The sequence below is a fragment of the Gossypium hirsutum genome, chromosome D08 (assembly GCF_007990345.1).
Source record: "Gossypium hirsutum isolate 1008001.06 chromosome D08, Gossypium_hirsutum_v2.1, whole genome shotgun sequence".
Classification (NCBI taxonomy): Eukaryota; Viridiplantae; Streptophyta; class Magnoliopsida; order Malvales; family Malvaceae; genus Gossypium; species Gossypium hirsutum.
The window spans coordinates 2,565,690-2,583,099 of NC_053444.1; the positions used below are offsets into that span (position 1 = coordinate 2,565,690).

The 17,410-nt window shown below is 31.5% G+C and overlaps 2 protein-coding genes and 1 pseudogene across 2 annotated transcripts; all 3 read right to left on the reverse strand.

Annotated features, from left to right (window-relative positions):
• Positions 1-1,119: 1,119 nt before the first annotated feature.
• Positions 1,120-2,150, reverse strand: LOC107920546 (zinc finger protein CONSTANS-LIKE 5-like). The gene is given in 2 exon segments (NM_001327178.1): positions 1,120-1,437; positions 1,527-2,150. Coding segments are annotated over 2 exon segments (942 nt in total).
• Positions 2,151-9,343: 7,193 nt separating this feature from the next.
• Positions 9,344-12,031, reverse strand: LOC107919248 (probable 1-deoxy-D-xylulose-5-phosphate synthase 2, chloroplastic; annotated as a pseudogene).
• Positions 12,032-15,624: 3,593 nt separating this feature from the next.
• Positions 15,625-16,761, reverse strand: LOC107919247 (xyloglucan endotransglucosylase/hydrolase protein 22). The gene is given in 4 exon segments (XM_016848745.2): positions 15,625-16,131; positions 16,224-16,417; positions 16,491-16,716; positions 16,718-16,761. Coding segments are annotated over 4 exon segments (840 nt in total). The 5' UTR covers positions 16,747-16,761; the 3' UTR covers positions 15,625-15,740.
• Positions 16,762-17,410: the final 649 nt, after the last annotated feature.

Consider the following 17,410-nt stretch of genomic DNA (forward strand, 5'->3'; position numbering starts at 1 on the left):
AGCATAATGGTAAATTTACCTTTAGTTTAAAAGTATAATGACAAATATCAATAAAACTAAAACGGAGTGGTAAATTTACATATTAACCCCAAAAAAATTGGGTTATATTTTTTCAATTTTATTGGGTTTGAGTTTGTATGATTGGACTTGGTTGATTTAATATAAATTATATCATATATATTTTTATAAAATTTAAAATTAATTATATTTAAAATAGTTTTAAAGTATCAATAGTAAGTTAAGTAAGTAAGGCAGTCCTATAATGAGATTCAATAATCACTAATCGATAAACGAAATTGCAAAAAATTGATTATACAACTGACTTAACAACTTAAATCATTTCAATCAAAATCGATTTAATCGAATTGGTTGATCGAGTTAATTAAACCAGCTCTCTTTATTCACATCATATTCGAGATGACATTAATATCAAAATTAACAAATTTATGAATCTAATTAGAGAAATTTTACGTGTCCAATAAAAAAATATTATTAAATATTATCGTAAAATTGTTAGATTAGAAAAACAATTTTATATGTTATAAATTAACAAAAAAAAATCAATAGTTAAAATTAACGTGCTCACGAGCAATTAGATTATCTTCACAAAATCAGAAGCAGGCAAGAGTCTTGGCGAGGATGAGAAAATTATTTTATAGTCCCTTTCCAAATATATAATATTTAATTTAGTACTTTACAAATTTAATTCTTTTGAAAAATTAATAAAAATTTTACCTTTTGACCCGGTCTCTAAACAAAATTTCTGGTTTGATCTACACTTCTTCCAAAATTTTGGAAATCAAATCTAGATAAATTATTGAACTAAATTGAAGCATTTACTTACCATATATCTGGTTTTATTCAGAGATTGAAATAAACATTTTTATGAAAACTAATATATCTCCCTTGCAGGAATCCTGCAAATCAACCATGGCGAACATACGACGAACTCCACCGATACACTGTTTTTTATACATCAGAAACTTTAATGATTAATCAAAGAACTAAGCATCTTTCTTCCTTGATTTTCAATGGCCATAAGGTTATTTCTACTTTGCTGGAAATTGGATTAAATAATTTAATACATTACAGATTAAACCAAACATAAAACATCAACATTCAAAACGATGGAACGACACCATAGTCTGTTTCCGCCATGAAACCAGCAGGACCAACAGCGAAAGAAGAGTTATTGAACATGTGATCAACATCATCGTTGTGGGTTTCTGTTCTTTTAGCAAATCGACCTTTGATTCTTGGTCTTGATTCAGCGTAAGCCTTTCTTGAAGCGTATCGTATTGTCTTCTCGAATTTCCTGTTCTTTCTCTTCTCTTTGTACCTTAAAACCCTAGCTTCTCGATCGATTGAACCACCCACTTGTGTTGCGTGGTAATTCCCATCTGGAACTGTTCCTACTTCAAGCGACGATGATGAAACCTGAAATTTTTTATTTTTTTAATTTTCGTTTAATTTATGAAAAATTTGCAGCAATTGAAGAAAATGGATTTGAATTTTGAAGTATTTACGCTATGACTGAGAGATGATTGAGTTTGATAGCTGAAAGTATCGAAACAGCTTCCATCGTTGATCAGTGGAATGACTGGTTTTGGAGTTTGAACTGGAACAACGCTATCCATGGCGGCATCATGAAGATGTTGAGATGAATTCGGGTACCCGAAATCGATAAACCGATCCATTTCTGTGAAAAAAAAATCCCCTTTGTTAGATTCAATTTCTTGTTTACAATTAGTACCATTATGATCCGTCGTCGGCACAAGGAAGCTAAAAGGGGAAGATTTGACGATGGAATCAGCGGAGTCGTAGAAAGGTTCGATGGGTACACGTTCGTGACGGCGAGCCAGTGGGTTCGCTGAATGGATATCGGCGTCGCAAGTGACACAAAGAGCCGCCGCGTCGGCTTTACAAGTGACAGCCGCCGGAGCTTGTTCGCAAACTTCACACATAGACACCCTTTCGTGACCGGAATGGAAATTGGAATCACAATTCAAGCATAAAAAGACCCAATCAGTACGACAAAAGATAGCTGCCGCCGATGATTTACATGCGTCGCATGTCTTAGCCGCGACAGCCATGGCGGCGGCCCCCCAACCTCCTGGAATGATCGTGCCGCCGCTTATTTCGATTCCCATAATCGCGAATCAAATCAAAGCAATGGAAATAAAAAAATATTATGTTTGGATCAAACGTGGAGGGTTTGAAGTGTTTGTTATTGATTTTGGGGTTGGAGATGGGATTTTTGGGTATCTATTCTACTGAAGGAGGGACACGTGGAATTATATAGGCCATGAAATAAAGTTAGGACGAAAATATTTGGGGGATTTTAATAATGTTTGGGTCAAGTTGCTGTCGTTTGTCTGTGCCGACATGGGCCCAACCGGAAAGATGATAACGACCGCCAGTTTTCATCCTTTCTCAACCGGACCACCCTTTTTTGTTCTCATCGATTTATATTAACATACTTTATGTTTGTTCAAGTTCAAACTCGACTGAAATTTAAGCTTAAAATTTTGTCCAAACTTTCTCATACTCGCAAAAGACTAACCTAAACTCATTTTTAGGCTCGCCCATATTATTTTAATATTTAATAATTTAATATATTTTATTTATTAAAATTTTTTATATAGTCACTTTAATATTATTTTAATATTTACATTAGAGTAGTATTATATATTTAGTATATTTTTATTTTTGTAATGTGTTCTAAATTATATAATATATAAACATGATATAAAGAATTATAAATTTAAAACAGGTCGGGCCAGGCTCGAGCCTTGAATGTTTAAGCTTGAGCCCAACCCATATTTTAAACAGGCTTAATTTTTTTTGTCCAAGCTTATTTTTCGGGCATAATATTTTTGCCCAAACCCTCTCAAATTTCGGGCGAACCTTCGGGCCTAGACGGGTAATCCAATATATGAACAGGTCTAATCCAAATTGATATACTAATTGATTTTCAATTTAATCGATCAATTCAATTCGATTGTAATAATCTTGGTTTTCATGAGATGATCTGGATCCAAGAATATAAAAAAAATTATAAAACTAATACAAGTTTCAAATTATTCGGTAAATTAATTTATATGAAAATATTATTAATTAAATCACTAATAAAAGACTTAATACATAATTCAGTATCTAAGTTTGACATTTTTTCTAATATGGCACCCGTGTTATTTTTAGGTTCAATCTGGTGTTTGTATCTGACAAATATTCCGGTACCTAAAGATCACAACGTTAATTTTTTAGTGTTTAATTCAGGTTTTAAAACATGAATTAAAATCACATATTGTATTAGCAATTAATTTTCATCAAATCAACCCTAAAACTCGAATTTAAATACTAAATAGTTAATATTGTTACTTCTGAGTACCAAAATATATAATTTTTGTCAAATTAGTCCAAAAAAATGACACAGATACCATATTAGAAAAAAAATCAAATTTGAGTACCTAATTATAGAATAACTTCGATATTTGATAAAGTAATATAATTTTTATGCTTTTTCTTTTTCAACCTCAAATTTTTTCCTACTTTGTTTTTTTTTTTCAACTTTTATTTTTAATTTTTTTCCAACTTTCTTTTTAAGGTGATTCTTGTGGCAATAGAAATTTATTGGACATCACCAACTGAAAGCATGTGTATAAATAAAAGTTTGCCTTGCTTTATCTCAAAATTATGATAGTGTTAGTTCCCTTTGCTAATTTATGGAGATTTTGTCTAATTTCTTTTACGTTCACTTTGTTTTAAGTGTTATGGTGCGTATATGGGAACTATCAAGGTAAGTGCATGCGTCGTTAGATCTGTTGAGAACTATTATTGAAAGAGTTTGTCAAGATAGAGTAATGTACAATACTGAATACGAGATTAGACTTCAAGATAATGGAGAAAACGATAGGTTATTTGAGATTTGGTTTTCGTGCATTGTTGATGTGGTGAGGGTCTTTTGTCGGTCTTTGGTAGTGTCCAATTGGTTGATTGTAATTTGACGTCAAAATAATCTGACAATAGCAATGCTAAGATGCCAGTATTGATGATTGATCTAGGTGATGCATCTTTGGTTAGTTCTTTGGGTCTTTGGTAGTGTCCAATTGGTTGATCGGAATTTGTCGTTAAAATAATTTGGCAATAGCAATGCTAAGATGTCATTATTGATGATTGATTTAAGTGATGCATCTTTAATTTGTTCATTAAACTTGCGGTATAGGGATTGTTGCTTGTTTGTATCTCTCCTCTATTCGAATATTTTGAAATACAAGTGTTTTACTTGTTGGTTAATGGGAACATAATAATTTAAATATAAAGTAGTTTAATATAACATTTTTATCCGTTATATAAATTCATTTAATAAAAGTTTTCTAATAGAATCATAACTCTAATTTATAAGTATGATAATTTTTTATCTAAGTAAATTTATTTAAACAAATATTTTAGTAAAATTAATATTTGTATTTATAAATGTGACAAATGTTGTAAATAATAAAAAATATTTAAAATGACAAAGTCAAGTCGATTGAGTCTTAACTCAATTGACATGAGCATTGTTGTCAATGCAAGAAAACATGGGTTCGAATGTGCTGAAGTATATTATCCTCCTATTTATAGGTTTGGATAGGTGGTAGGGTGCATTTAACTTACTTTTTATTTCCCACTAGAGTACCCATTTATAATAAAAATGCCCAGCAAAACTAAGCAAATTGTATAAAGGACTACCATAACCTATTTAGGCAAAAAGAACGTGCATTCTTCTGATCAATGGAACGTTTCTATTAAAATAAATATAAAAGCATAACATGAATAAAATAGGAAACAATGAAAATGTAGAAAGTTGCCACACGAATGAAGGGAGCATTTCGTTAATGCTAACAAGTGCCATCCACTACAGTGGTAAATTGTGTTAGATCTTCTTCAGACGTGCCACGCTCTTTGGGGGCAGATGGCTTACCAGCTACCTTTTACCTTGGAGTAGCAACATGCATCCATCTACGTTACTTCTAACGACGCTTCGTCCAATAATATTACATAATCTCTTCACTTCAACTCCAATGGTGCTTCTACTTGGCATTTGCCACTCTACCCTTTATTCCTATAAAATAGAATGTTTGATGGTTGGGATACACACCAAGTTGTCATTTCTCTATAAATGCTTCATCTCAACACCAAAGGCAAGAGAGGAACAAGATCAATTTTACAACCCACATTCATCTCAAATACCACCTCTAACCCTTTAAAATGATCATTCTTAGTGTCTCTCCACACTAGCTACATTGTTAACTACCGCCATTTCCTGCGCAACACTTTGTATAATTTAAATTTTTTTATTCAGATTAAAAGTTCCATTTTCTTTTCAATTAAATCATAGATTGAATTATCTCTCACCAATTTACTTTGTTTTAATTAAATACACTTTATAAAATTGGAAATTCCTCGTACACATAAGAGCTAGTTGCACCAGGCATCCCTAAACTATGTCTCTCATTCTAAATCGGCCCCTAAACTTCAAAGTATTTTAATTACATCTTCAAATTATCAATGTTATAGCAAGTCCTTCCATTATTAAAATCGTTAATTTAATTGTCAAATGAAAAGTCTTATGACATAATTTAAAATGAAAATTTTAAAGAAAAGTAAAATGTTGTCACACAACTTTTAAAAGTTAAAACTAAAAATGAAGTAAAACCGAAAAAAAGAGAGAGTGAACAATAAAACTGCTATAAAAGCTACGAAAATCTCAAAACCGAAATCTCTACATCATCCGTTCTCACAATATTCATTTTTCTTTAAAATTTTCATTTTAAATTATGTCACATGAGGTATGATATCTAATTTAATGATTAAATTAACAATTTTACTAACGAAAGGACCTTATTGATATAATTTTGATAGTTTAAAGATGTCATTAGAATTTTAAAATTTGAAACCTACTTTAAAATGAAGATCATCGTTTGAGGATACCCGATGTAATTAACTCTAAAAAACGGTTGTGAAACATTTTAAAAATTTTAATTTATCATACGTAATAAAATTACAACCTTTAATACATCAACTACTTTCATACAATATACCAATTTAATTGATCAAATTAGTTTTTTTAATAATCTTATTATATTTTCTGATCATATTTGATCTTTTTGACACAATGTCTAGAACTACCTAAAGCCGCTCCCCAACCCATAAATAAGAAGATAATACGCTTCAGCACAATTGAACCCATATCCATCTGTATTGACAATAATACCCATACTAATCGAATTAAGACTCAATCGACTATTAATCAAATTATTTAAATCCATCACCAAATATTATTCGGATTAGATATTTTAGACATCCCTAAAAAAAAAGGTAGCATTACCATAATAAATTAATGTTTTGTTAAAAGTTGGAAAATGACCATTTCTGCTATCTTTCTTTGGGACCATCTTTTAATTTGTTGCCTCTTCAGTTAAGGAAAAGGTTATAATTGTCTTTTTCATTATTAATATTATTTTTCTTTTGAAGAATTAAAAATTATAAAAATACCTTCGGATCCAAACATTAAAATGAAAAAGAACAATTAATTAAAAAGAATATGAAAAGAAACTGGTAAAATTTTTTATTATTTATTTAAAGTTTATAATTAACTTTTAATTCAAGGTATTGATTAATATATATTTACTTATTTAGCCGATTAAGTCTTAACTCGATTAACATGGACATGTTGCCAATACAGGAGGACATGAGTTTAAGTGCACGGAAGTGCATTATTCTCCTATATATGGATTGAGGAGGGACTATGGGTAGTTCTAAACATTGTGTTAAAAAATAGATATGATCAGAACCTATAATGAGATTGTTAAAAAAAATCGACATTATTTATAATTAAATATACTTTTTATAAAAATTATTAAAAACTAAAATAATTGAATTAATTGTGAATAAGAGAAACAATATTGAGGAAGTTTTTTTTCCCTATTTAAGAGTTTGATCTTACTCAATTTTTTATTTATTTGGGGCTAATTGTAATTATTGAATGTTGAAGGTCTCAAACAAAAAAAAATTATTTGTTTTAAAATTAAAGTTATTTTTATATGAATTAAATATTAAAAACTTATATAAGTACGAAATATATGTTAATGTTCTATAAAATTATTTACTTAGTTGAATATGATAAAAGTATAAATATTTATTTAATTAAAATAAAAAATCTAGATATATTTTTATTATTCAAAGGTAAATAATATTGGTTTGATTTGGACAAGTTTGCCCTCGGAACCATAAGAGATAGATTTTGGCACAAAAATCTACAAAAGTCACTGTCAGAAATTTAGAGTGCCAGACAGGGCGGGCAAATGGGTCGGCCAACCGAGTCGTTGTTTTTGTCTTTAAGGTCAAGGACAATTTTGGAAAAGGATATTATTTTTGCTCTTTTTTTTTCTCATTTTATTTGAGAAAATAATTTAAATGTGACTTAAGATTGTATCTATACTATATAAGTTAAATTCTGCAATAAGTCCCTGTACTTTGTAAAACTTATGGATTTAATCTTTATATTTTAATTTGATCGCTTTTAGTCCTTGTAAGTTTCATATTTCAAGTCTTGACCCAAACAATAGCAACTAAGTTCGTTTAGTTAAATTCAATCTCTAGTCATGTACAATGTATATAGTTGTAGATTTAGTTTGTATTTTCCAATTGGACCGTTCTAAGTCCCTATACTTTTTTGAATTTTAAAATTTCAATTTTGACAAAAATGCCAACCGTTAATCCATTAACTAGATTTTTATTAAGTAATAGGTGGATTATATTACACATATGATACTATGTTTGTCGCATCAAAATTTGAAAATAGCAGAACTTAACTTAATAAATTTAATAGTTATCATTTGATTAGGAAAAGTATTTAAAATTTGAAAAGTACAGAAACTAAAAACTGATTACATTAAAGTATAGGATTAAATTCACAACTTTTGTGAAGTATAGGGACAAATAGAAAAATTTAACCCACTATATATTAAAGCTTAACTTAGTTAGAAAATTACCAAATACCCCTTCATTTTATAAAGTAACAAACATTATTTTAAGGATATTTATATCTTTTTTATATTTTGATAAATCTAAAAATATATATACATATAAATGTCAACTATGAGATTTTATCCCCAAGGTATCATAATTTTAATTGTCTCGACTTTATCATTTCAGCTAAATTCACATTTAATTATTGTATCAAGTTTTAATAGATTTGTTACATAATTATTTTGACTCACAAACGGGATTTTTCATGATCTAATATTTATAAACCTAATATATGGATGACTGATAAGCAAAAAATTGAATAAATAATTATTTAAAAATAAAATTTGAAAAATTCAACTCTATTTTTTCGTATAATTAAGGTATCTTTTATGTTAGTTGTAAGGTTCATGAAAACTAATTTTTTTGGGGGGGGGGGTTGTGACTACAGGGGCGTAGCTAGGGAGGCTAGCAGAGCCCCAGATCCCCCCTAAAATAGAAAAATTTTCATTTATACCCTTTAAAATTTTTTAAATTTTAAAATAGTAAAGGTAAAATTACACTTTGACCCCCTAAAAATAATAAAAAATTGATTTAGTCCTTTAAAAATTATAAAGATATAAGCTATTAAAATAGTGAAATTACATTTTTAATATTATAAAAATTACAATTTAATTTCGTTCCCTAAAAAAATTTTCTGACTTTGCCCTTGCATGACTGCCCCTCCTAATGATGTTGTCGATAGGGTTCAAACTTGAATTCTCTCTCTAAGAGTGCAATATCATTACACTGAACACTTGTTGATAAATATATTATAATTTCGCAAAATTTTAAAAGCAAATTTATTAATTTCATAAACTTACATATATCTAATTTTTTTGTATTTGATTTGAGATAAATCTTGGTTGGACCGAGGGTGTGAAAAATGAAGTTACTTCTTAAGAATTAAATTTATGCTTTTATCTTTACGGGGATGAGGTTGTTACACATCAATCCAATTAGGAAATTATTAAATGGTTAAACGTTTAAAATAATTAATTGAAATTATTTTAAAATAAAATAAAATAACATTTTACTCACTTAAATATTTAAACTTATGATAATATTTTAAAGTTTAGACCATGCTAATGCAATCTCAATCTAATTAAAAAAATTTATTTACATTTTATTGTTTTATTGATAATTATATATATATTAAAAATCAATGCTTAGTTATTTTTTATATTATTTTTATTTCTTTTACCCATTAAATGTACCATAGGACTAGTATTAATAATTTATATCCTATTTTGTTATTTACTCGTAAAATATAAGAACTATCAAATACATTTTAGTCACGTGTATATATTGATGCAATACAATCATCTCAAACATTCACTTACACGTACAGGTAAACTTACCACACACGCATACACTAAACTATCATACAAGTGTACCTATGAATCGAACTCTAATTGCCTTGTATTGTACATTTTCTTTTACATGTCTCCCCTGGTTTGTCCTAGTAGTGATAAAACTGTGGCGGCGATATGCTTTGACCTCAGCACTGCCGCTTCAATTTGATCACTTTGAGATCCATGGTCAATGTATCTATCTGGTAGCACCATTGGCCTCCACTGCACCATTTAACATTGATTTTAGAACTATAATCATACAAAATCTTCAATTTTCATTACTAGCTTAGATATTAACATATGTTAATCACTAACTGTACATTAATGGAGGATAGTGTTACCTTAAGCTTGCCATCTAGTAGTCCGTTCAAGCACAAGAAATGAGAGACGTGGGTGCTAAACCCTCCGATTGATCCTTCTTCCGCGGTGATCAATATCTCATGTTCTCGAGCTAGTTGTCTTAATAAATCTCCGTCTATTGGCTTACAAAAACGAGCATCCGCCACCGTTGTGGAGATGCCGAGCATTTGTAGTTGCTCTGCTGCTTTCATACAACTTTGTACGATTGTTCCATACCCTAAAATCGCCACCCTGCCACTTCCTTCTCTTAGTACTCTTCCCTTCCCAATCTGAACATTTTCGAATTTCGAGTTAACACCGTATTGAGTGACTGTTTTCAACTAAAGAGATGTAGTAGGATAAAATTGATGTACCTGTAATGGTGTTCCTTTGTTGTTTGGTGGGAGAATGGAGCCAATGCCATTGCCCCTAGGGTACCTAAAGCAGCTAGGACGATCATCGATGGCAGCTGCCGTGGCCACCATGTGCATGAGCTCAGTTTCGTTTGAAGGTGCCATTACCACCATATTAGGCAAACATGCCAAAAAAGTAGTGTCGAACGAGCCACAATGCGTTGGTCCATCTGCACCAACCAAGCCAGCCCTGTCTATTGCAAATCTTACTGGTAGCTTTTGAAGATCAACATCATGAGCAACCTGCAATCTAAACTCTTTGTTATTATCAGATTCTGATCACATCATTGCTTTGAAGTTAGCTTATAACTTGGAATTACCTGATCGAATCCTCTTTGTAAGAATGAAGAGTAAATGGCACAAAATGGTTTGAGCCCTTTAGAAGCTAGACCAGCAGCAAAGGTAACAGCATGTTGTTCAGCTATACCGACATCGAAACATCGGTCTGGGAATCGTTTTTGGAATAAATTAAGTCCAGTTCCTCCACTCATGGCGGCATGGATTCCCACTATTTTATCATCTTCATCTGCTTCAGCTATTAAGGACTCTGCAAAGTACTGAGCAGGGATTTAAATAGCGGTCCGTTACCGAAATAGCGGCCGTTATATAGCGGTAACGGCACCGTCCGAAACCGCTACTGCCGAAACCCGCTATACCCGCAATACACAATAAGTAATGTAAAATTCACGACCGCGATACCTGCAATGACCGCAATAGCATCCGTTATGTCCGCAACCGCGATAAACGCAATGCGACCGAAAACGCGACCGCGACCGCAATTTAAATCCCTAGTACTGAGTATATGATCGTGTTGCTGACTTGTTCTTCATTTGTTTCCCGGACTTGGGATCGAATTTCACAACCCCTACACGAAGAAGAAAAACACCCGTGTTAAACACTACAAGGACGAAATTTACTTCGAGTCCGATTAGGTAGTGCCGAATTGTAATTACCATGCATTTTATCAGGTGCAATCTCAGCAGGGGCATAACCTTTTCCCTTCTCGGTAATGACATGAATGAGAACAGGCCCTGGGGCTGGCATTGATCTAACTTCATTTAACACATAAACAAGGTCTTCTACATTATGGCCATCCACTGGTCCTATGTAGTATAGTCCTAGCTCTTCAAATAGGCTAGCCCCTGAACCACCAACAACTCCTCTCATGTGGGAATCGAATTTGGCAGCGATTTCATGTGTCTGTCCACCTATTTGCTTCGTGATACCCTGTCAATAAGTCAAAACAACTTAAATAAGCCCATTTTGCCTAGTTATCATAGTGAAGTATTTAGGTTCGAATAGCCAAATTTAGACACCTTTGCGGCTTCGCGTAGTTGATGAAACTCCCTGCTTGATTGCAGCTTTTTTAAAGCTTTGCTAAGAGCTCCAACTGGTGGAGCTGGACCGTCGATTGTGGCAGTCGGCAATGAAACTTGCTTGTTGTCATTCAAGATGATGATGAGATTAGTGTCAAGATAACCAGCGTTGTTGAGTGCTTCATAAGCCATTCCAGCAGTCATTGCTCCATCACCTATTACTGCAATTACATTATTGTTCTTCCCTAACAAATCTCTCCCAACTGCCATCCCTGCAAAAATGGCAATAAAGCATCCCGCCAGTATCAGCTTACGTTCATTTGCATTTACTGTAGGTGCAGATGTAATAACGAATACTATTCTGAACAATGTCGAAGAGCTTCGAACAAGTACCTAATCCAGCAGAAATGCTAGTGGAACTATGGCCAGTTCCAAAGGCATCATGAATGCTCTCTTCCCTTTTCGGAAACCCTGCTAAACCGCATGTCTGTCGAATCGAATGCATTCTGGATCTTCTACCAGTTAAAATCTTATGCGGATAGGATAGGACTGCAAACACAGAAATTCAGTATGTCAATAACCCATCATACATCAACAGAACTAACTGTATATAACAGTAGACAACATAACGTTATTATCTGATGCCCAACATCCCAAATAATCTTATCCTTAGGAGTATCGAAAACATGGTGAAGTGCCACTGTTAGTTCAGCCACCCCAAGGCTTGCACTGAGATGCCCACCAGTGTTTGACACTGTATAAACCACCTCTTCTCGTAGTTCATCAGCTAACTTCCCAAGCTCCTATAGTGTTAAATGAGTAAATACATTGTTTTCTGCTTCGTACATCACAAAATTATATTTAATAGTATAGTAATTAATTACTTACCTGGATGGAAAGATTCTTCGTATCAATGGGATGGTTTATGGTATCAAGAAGTGGAGTAGATGGTTCTTTTCCTGAGAAGTTAAGTAACCTTTTGATTTGTGTTGCTTGTTGGCCTCGTTTAGCCATGGTGTTCCTTTCATTATTAGCATTCCCCGTTTCCAGCTGTGCTACTGCAACTCCGTTGGATCGAAACTGCAATAATATCAGTACACACTGTGAGTGTTCATCAATGTAAAACGAATGAAAACTTGGCCGACAAGACACACCTTGCGATAAATGGGATTATATCCATCTTGGTATTGCTGCAAAGGAAGATAATTTGTTCTGAAAATGGAAGAAGCCATAGCTTCGTTGTGACTAAATAACTTGAGAAGCTGTAAATTGTGTTTGTTTGGTGGAAAGTAGTATCAAATGTAATAATGGGTTTGACGATGAATTGTGAAGGAAATGGGTGCAATGTTAGAGGGGGACTTATAGGCTAAAGTTATCTAAGCTTTAATGGCTGATCACTTTTTCCTGGAAAATTCTTCCCTAATTAGAAATTACTTTCCAAGTGAAAAACGCTCTAGATGATGATGCCCCGAAAGATAACCCCAATAACAGTCAAAGCCGTAATCATCTTCAACCTCAACCTTGTCGTATATAATTGCACCAAATATAAATTTATACAATAACTTTATGTTACTTTCAAAGAGATTTTTCCTAAAAGTGAATCCAGATTACATGATAATATTATTAAAAGATGAGATTAAGCTCATTTATAACGTAAGTTTATAGTATATATTATAATATATTATATACATAGATAGAGTAGAGATGTGCAAATCTCAGTCAAATTAATAGATAAGGACACATGTAACATGTTTTCCCACTTCAATTTTTAAATCCATACATGTACATTATGCATCACGTTTGAATTTTGTGTTTCACAATGTTCATAATATAACAATAATCTATAATATACCATTCGCTTAATAGTGTAAAAAGCCTTCAAATTTTATTTTTTCAAAAAGAGTAATTAAGTCCCTTTCTTTTTTCACCCAGTTGAGCATTTAAACTTTTAAAATATATCAAAAAGGCCCTCAAATTTCTTCAAAAAAACAATTAAGCCCTTGCTCTTTTTTTTATTCAATTGGTTATTTAAACTTTCAAAATGCATCAAAACGATTCTTAAAATTCTTCAAAAAGCAATTAAGCCATTGCTCTTATTAAAAATAATAAATAATAAATTTTAATAAAAATATAAAAAAATATAAAATTTATTAAAAATTAGTAATTTTTTATAAAAATCTTTAAAAAATAAAAAATTTTAAATTTTTATAATAATCATAAAAACTTTATAAAATGCATCAAAAAGTCCCTTTAACAATAAACTTTAACTATTGATTGTTAAAGTTATAACCCCTAATTTTTACAATTAAAGTTATCACGTGTCACAACACAGCGTGACATGTGACGAAAAATGATAAAAAAATAAAAATAATTAAAAGTTATAGAAAAATTATAAAATGCTTCTTTTGGTACGACAAATTTTATAATTTTTTTTACGAAACTTATATTTCTTTACATTTTTTTATAATTTTCTTACAACTTTATAAAATTTTATAAATTTTTTATATTTCTATATATTTTATAAGTTTTATAAATTTTTATAAATTTTTTCTAATTTTTAATATTTAATTTTTTTCTAATTTTTAATAAAAGCAAGGGTTTAATTGCTTCTTTGTTTTTTTAAGTTTGAGGGTCTTTTTTATGCATTTTGAAAGTTCAAGTACCCAATTGAGTGCAAAAAAAAAGTAGGGGCTTAATTGCTTTTTTGAAAAGGTTTGAGGGTATTTTTTATACATTTTAAAAGTTCAAGTACCCAAATAAGTGCAAAAAAAAGCGTAAGGCTTAATTGCTTTTTTTTTAAGAAGTTTGGGGGTTTTTTTGTATTTTAATAGTCTGGCATTATAAATTTGATTTCAAATTAGAATTTTTTATTTATGATTATCCTGTTTAACAATATCTTAAATGTTTTACAACTACATCTACATCTACATCAATATTTTTTTTATCAAGCTTATATTAATTTAAATAATTTTGAGCTTCTAAATGTAGAAGTGATCATGGACCGTGCTTGGTCGAGTCTCAATAGAATTTTAGGTTCGTTTTTTTGGCCTGAGTTCAGTTTAGCCTGGAAAATGGGTCTAATATTTTGTCCAAGCTCAGTCTGGATAAAAATGTTAAAACCTGGGCCCAACTTGACCGTATTATTTTTTATATTATTAATTTTATATAAAAACAAATTTAAAAAATATAATACACTAAAAATATTAAAATAAATATTTCTCAACAAATTAAAAATTTTATTTATACTCAAAAAACACTAATATAGGTGCAACTTAGCAAGCAAATACATATAAAATAGTAGCAAAATTAATAATAAAATAAGAGTTATACAATATCAAAATAATAACAACAAAATAGTAACAATATAATAGCGAGATGACACGAAAACAGTAACAAAATAGCAGCAAAAGCAGTGAAAACAATAACAAAAAGCAGCAGATTTTTCTTTTTACAAATTCAAACTAAACTCGAATTAAAGAAAAATTTATTCAAGACTTGACCCGTTTAAAAAACAAATCTCATGTTTTTTTTATCTAAACCTTTTTTATGTTTTAGACGGGTGTAATCAGATATACCTAAATCCCTATAAAATAATGTTGTGGAATGCCCTATCGAGGTCTTGTTTGGAATGGATGTATGTATATCCCACCAACATCAAGTCGGCTGGCACACAATACACGAATAAATCATTGGCAAAATATCACAATATAGTAATATAATATAATTGGTCCACTTTAAAAGTTTTCCATTGTCATACACAGTCCAATTCGAATGTATATATATATTTTGCTTTTAATAAAAAATTAATAAATTATGTCAAAAAGTACTAATACAATATTCAAAATATAATATTTACAGAAAAAATTATACGAAATAAAGACATCACATTGTCTTGTAATTATTATCAATTATTAATGTCATTCCAATATTTTTTTTATGTTATTGGCATATTATTTTAGTAATTTTTTTAACATAAATCATAGACTCTAAACTTTGAATCTTCAACATTGAACATTGAGTCTAAAGTTTATGGTCTAAAATTAAGGGTGCAAAGTCTAGGGTTAAAAGTTAGGATCCAAGATTCAAAACCCAAGGTCTAAAATTTAAGTTAAAATAATTATTAAAATAATTAATAAGAGATATGGGATAATATGGCGTAGAATTGTGTTCTTATATTATACATTACAAATGGAGAAAAAATTTCTACAAAGGCATTTTTGAAAAATAACCGTCTTTATAACCACGAAGAAATTAAATTAAAATCCCTGTTAAGGAGCAGTGCATTCTTTAGGAAGTCCCTGAGGGAATCGCTTGGTGTCAGTGCAGTAATTGTAAATCATGTAATTTTTCTGAACCCATTTCAGCCTTTCTTGGCTCGTTATATCCAGTTCTTGCGATAGCCATGAATTTTGAGAGGGTGAGGTGGAGGAACATGATGATTTCCCGGAAGACCACACACATGCATCAGCCTTGTAATTCCTGTAAGCAGCAGTGAAAGGAGCTTGACTCCAATCTGTCTTAACAAGACCACCTCGAGTGGCCCAATCATCGGCGTTCCAAAGACTCGAATACGCTCTCATCGGTTGGCTCTTTGGGAACGCAACGCCCATCGATTCCAAGTTCTTGAACTCTCTGAGCGGAGTCCCATCAACAGAGAAGCTGTGAACATTCAAAAGAATCACAGTTAAACATAATGAAAATAATCGAAACTGTAAAATTGAATGGGGGGGGGGTTGTAAAAGAAGACGTACATAATACGTTGAGGGTTCCAAAGAAGGGAGTAGGTGTGGAAGTCTTTGGTGGGATCGAACCAAAGGTAGAACTGTTGCTCTTTATCACCTTTGCCTTGTGTATATACATTGGTGTGGACTGTGTATGGGTCTCCGCTTAGGTTCCCCAAGAACTCGAAGTCGATTTCATCCCATGTCGACCCTTCCGAACGAAGCTGCAATTGTCACCCCACATATCAGCACAGAGTTGTAAAATAAATAAGAGACAAGTATGATGATACAACGTACATAGTAAGTGGTAACAGTGCCAGCAGAGTTGCCTGGGACCAGCTTAATGTTCATATCAATCTTCCCAAACAGATATTGGTTCTTGGATTGAAAACTAGAGCCGGAGAATTTGTCGAGGGTGAGAGTGAGAAGGTTTCCGTTTTCGAGAATCTTGCCCCTGCCATCACCCCAAGTAACATCGATGTCTTGGTTAAAGTTGGCAGCTGAGGCAAGTATTACAAAGCTGAATAAAAGAGAGAAGCAACGAAGTGGTCATTATTTTGGTGGGTTTGTATTGTAATTTAGATTATGATGTTTGAAATGGGGAAGTGATAGAGGGTGGTTATATAGGGGGGAAGGATTTGGTGAAACAGAGTAGAGAGGGGTTGTTTGGAAGCTTCGTGCAATGTGTTTCCGTCCTGACATTGAGTGAATCGAAGTTGTAAACAGCTGGAACCGTAAAAGAGAAAGAAAGAAGGGGTCCAAATGTGATAATACATAACTAATGGCTGTTCCTTGCTTCCAAAATGCATGTTTAATTAATGGGTTTGGTGCCTTCTTCCTATGTCTGGTTGGTGCAAGCAGATAGATATGAATGTCAGGAATTCAATCCGATTTTAAAATTTGAGCTTTTAAATAAAAAATAAATTATTTAAGATAATATCAATGACTGTTAAAATAAACTTTAAAAATATAGGTGTTTTTATATCCAATAGTAAGTTACATTATATTTTTAAAAAGAAGATCGTGTATTTGAATTTTGAAAATATTGAAATGATCTTAAAATAAACATGATTAATTTGTTCTACAATTTGAGTGAACCAAAAGATTTCATTAGCTTAAAATCAACGGTGTTAATTAATATGAGTAATTGTCAATGGCAAAACCAGGGGAGGATAGCAGGGTCTTAGACCCCCTAAAATAAAAAAAAATTCGTATGA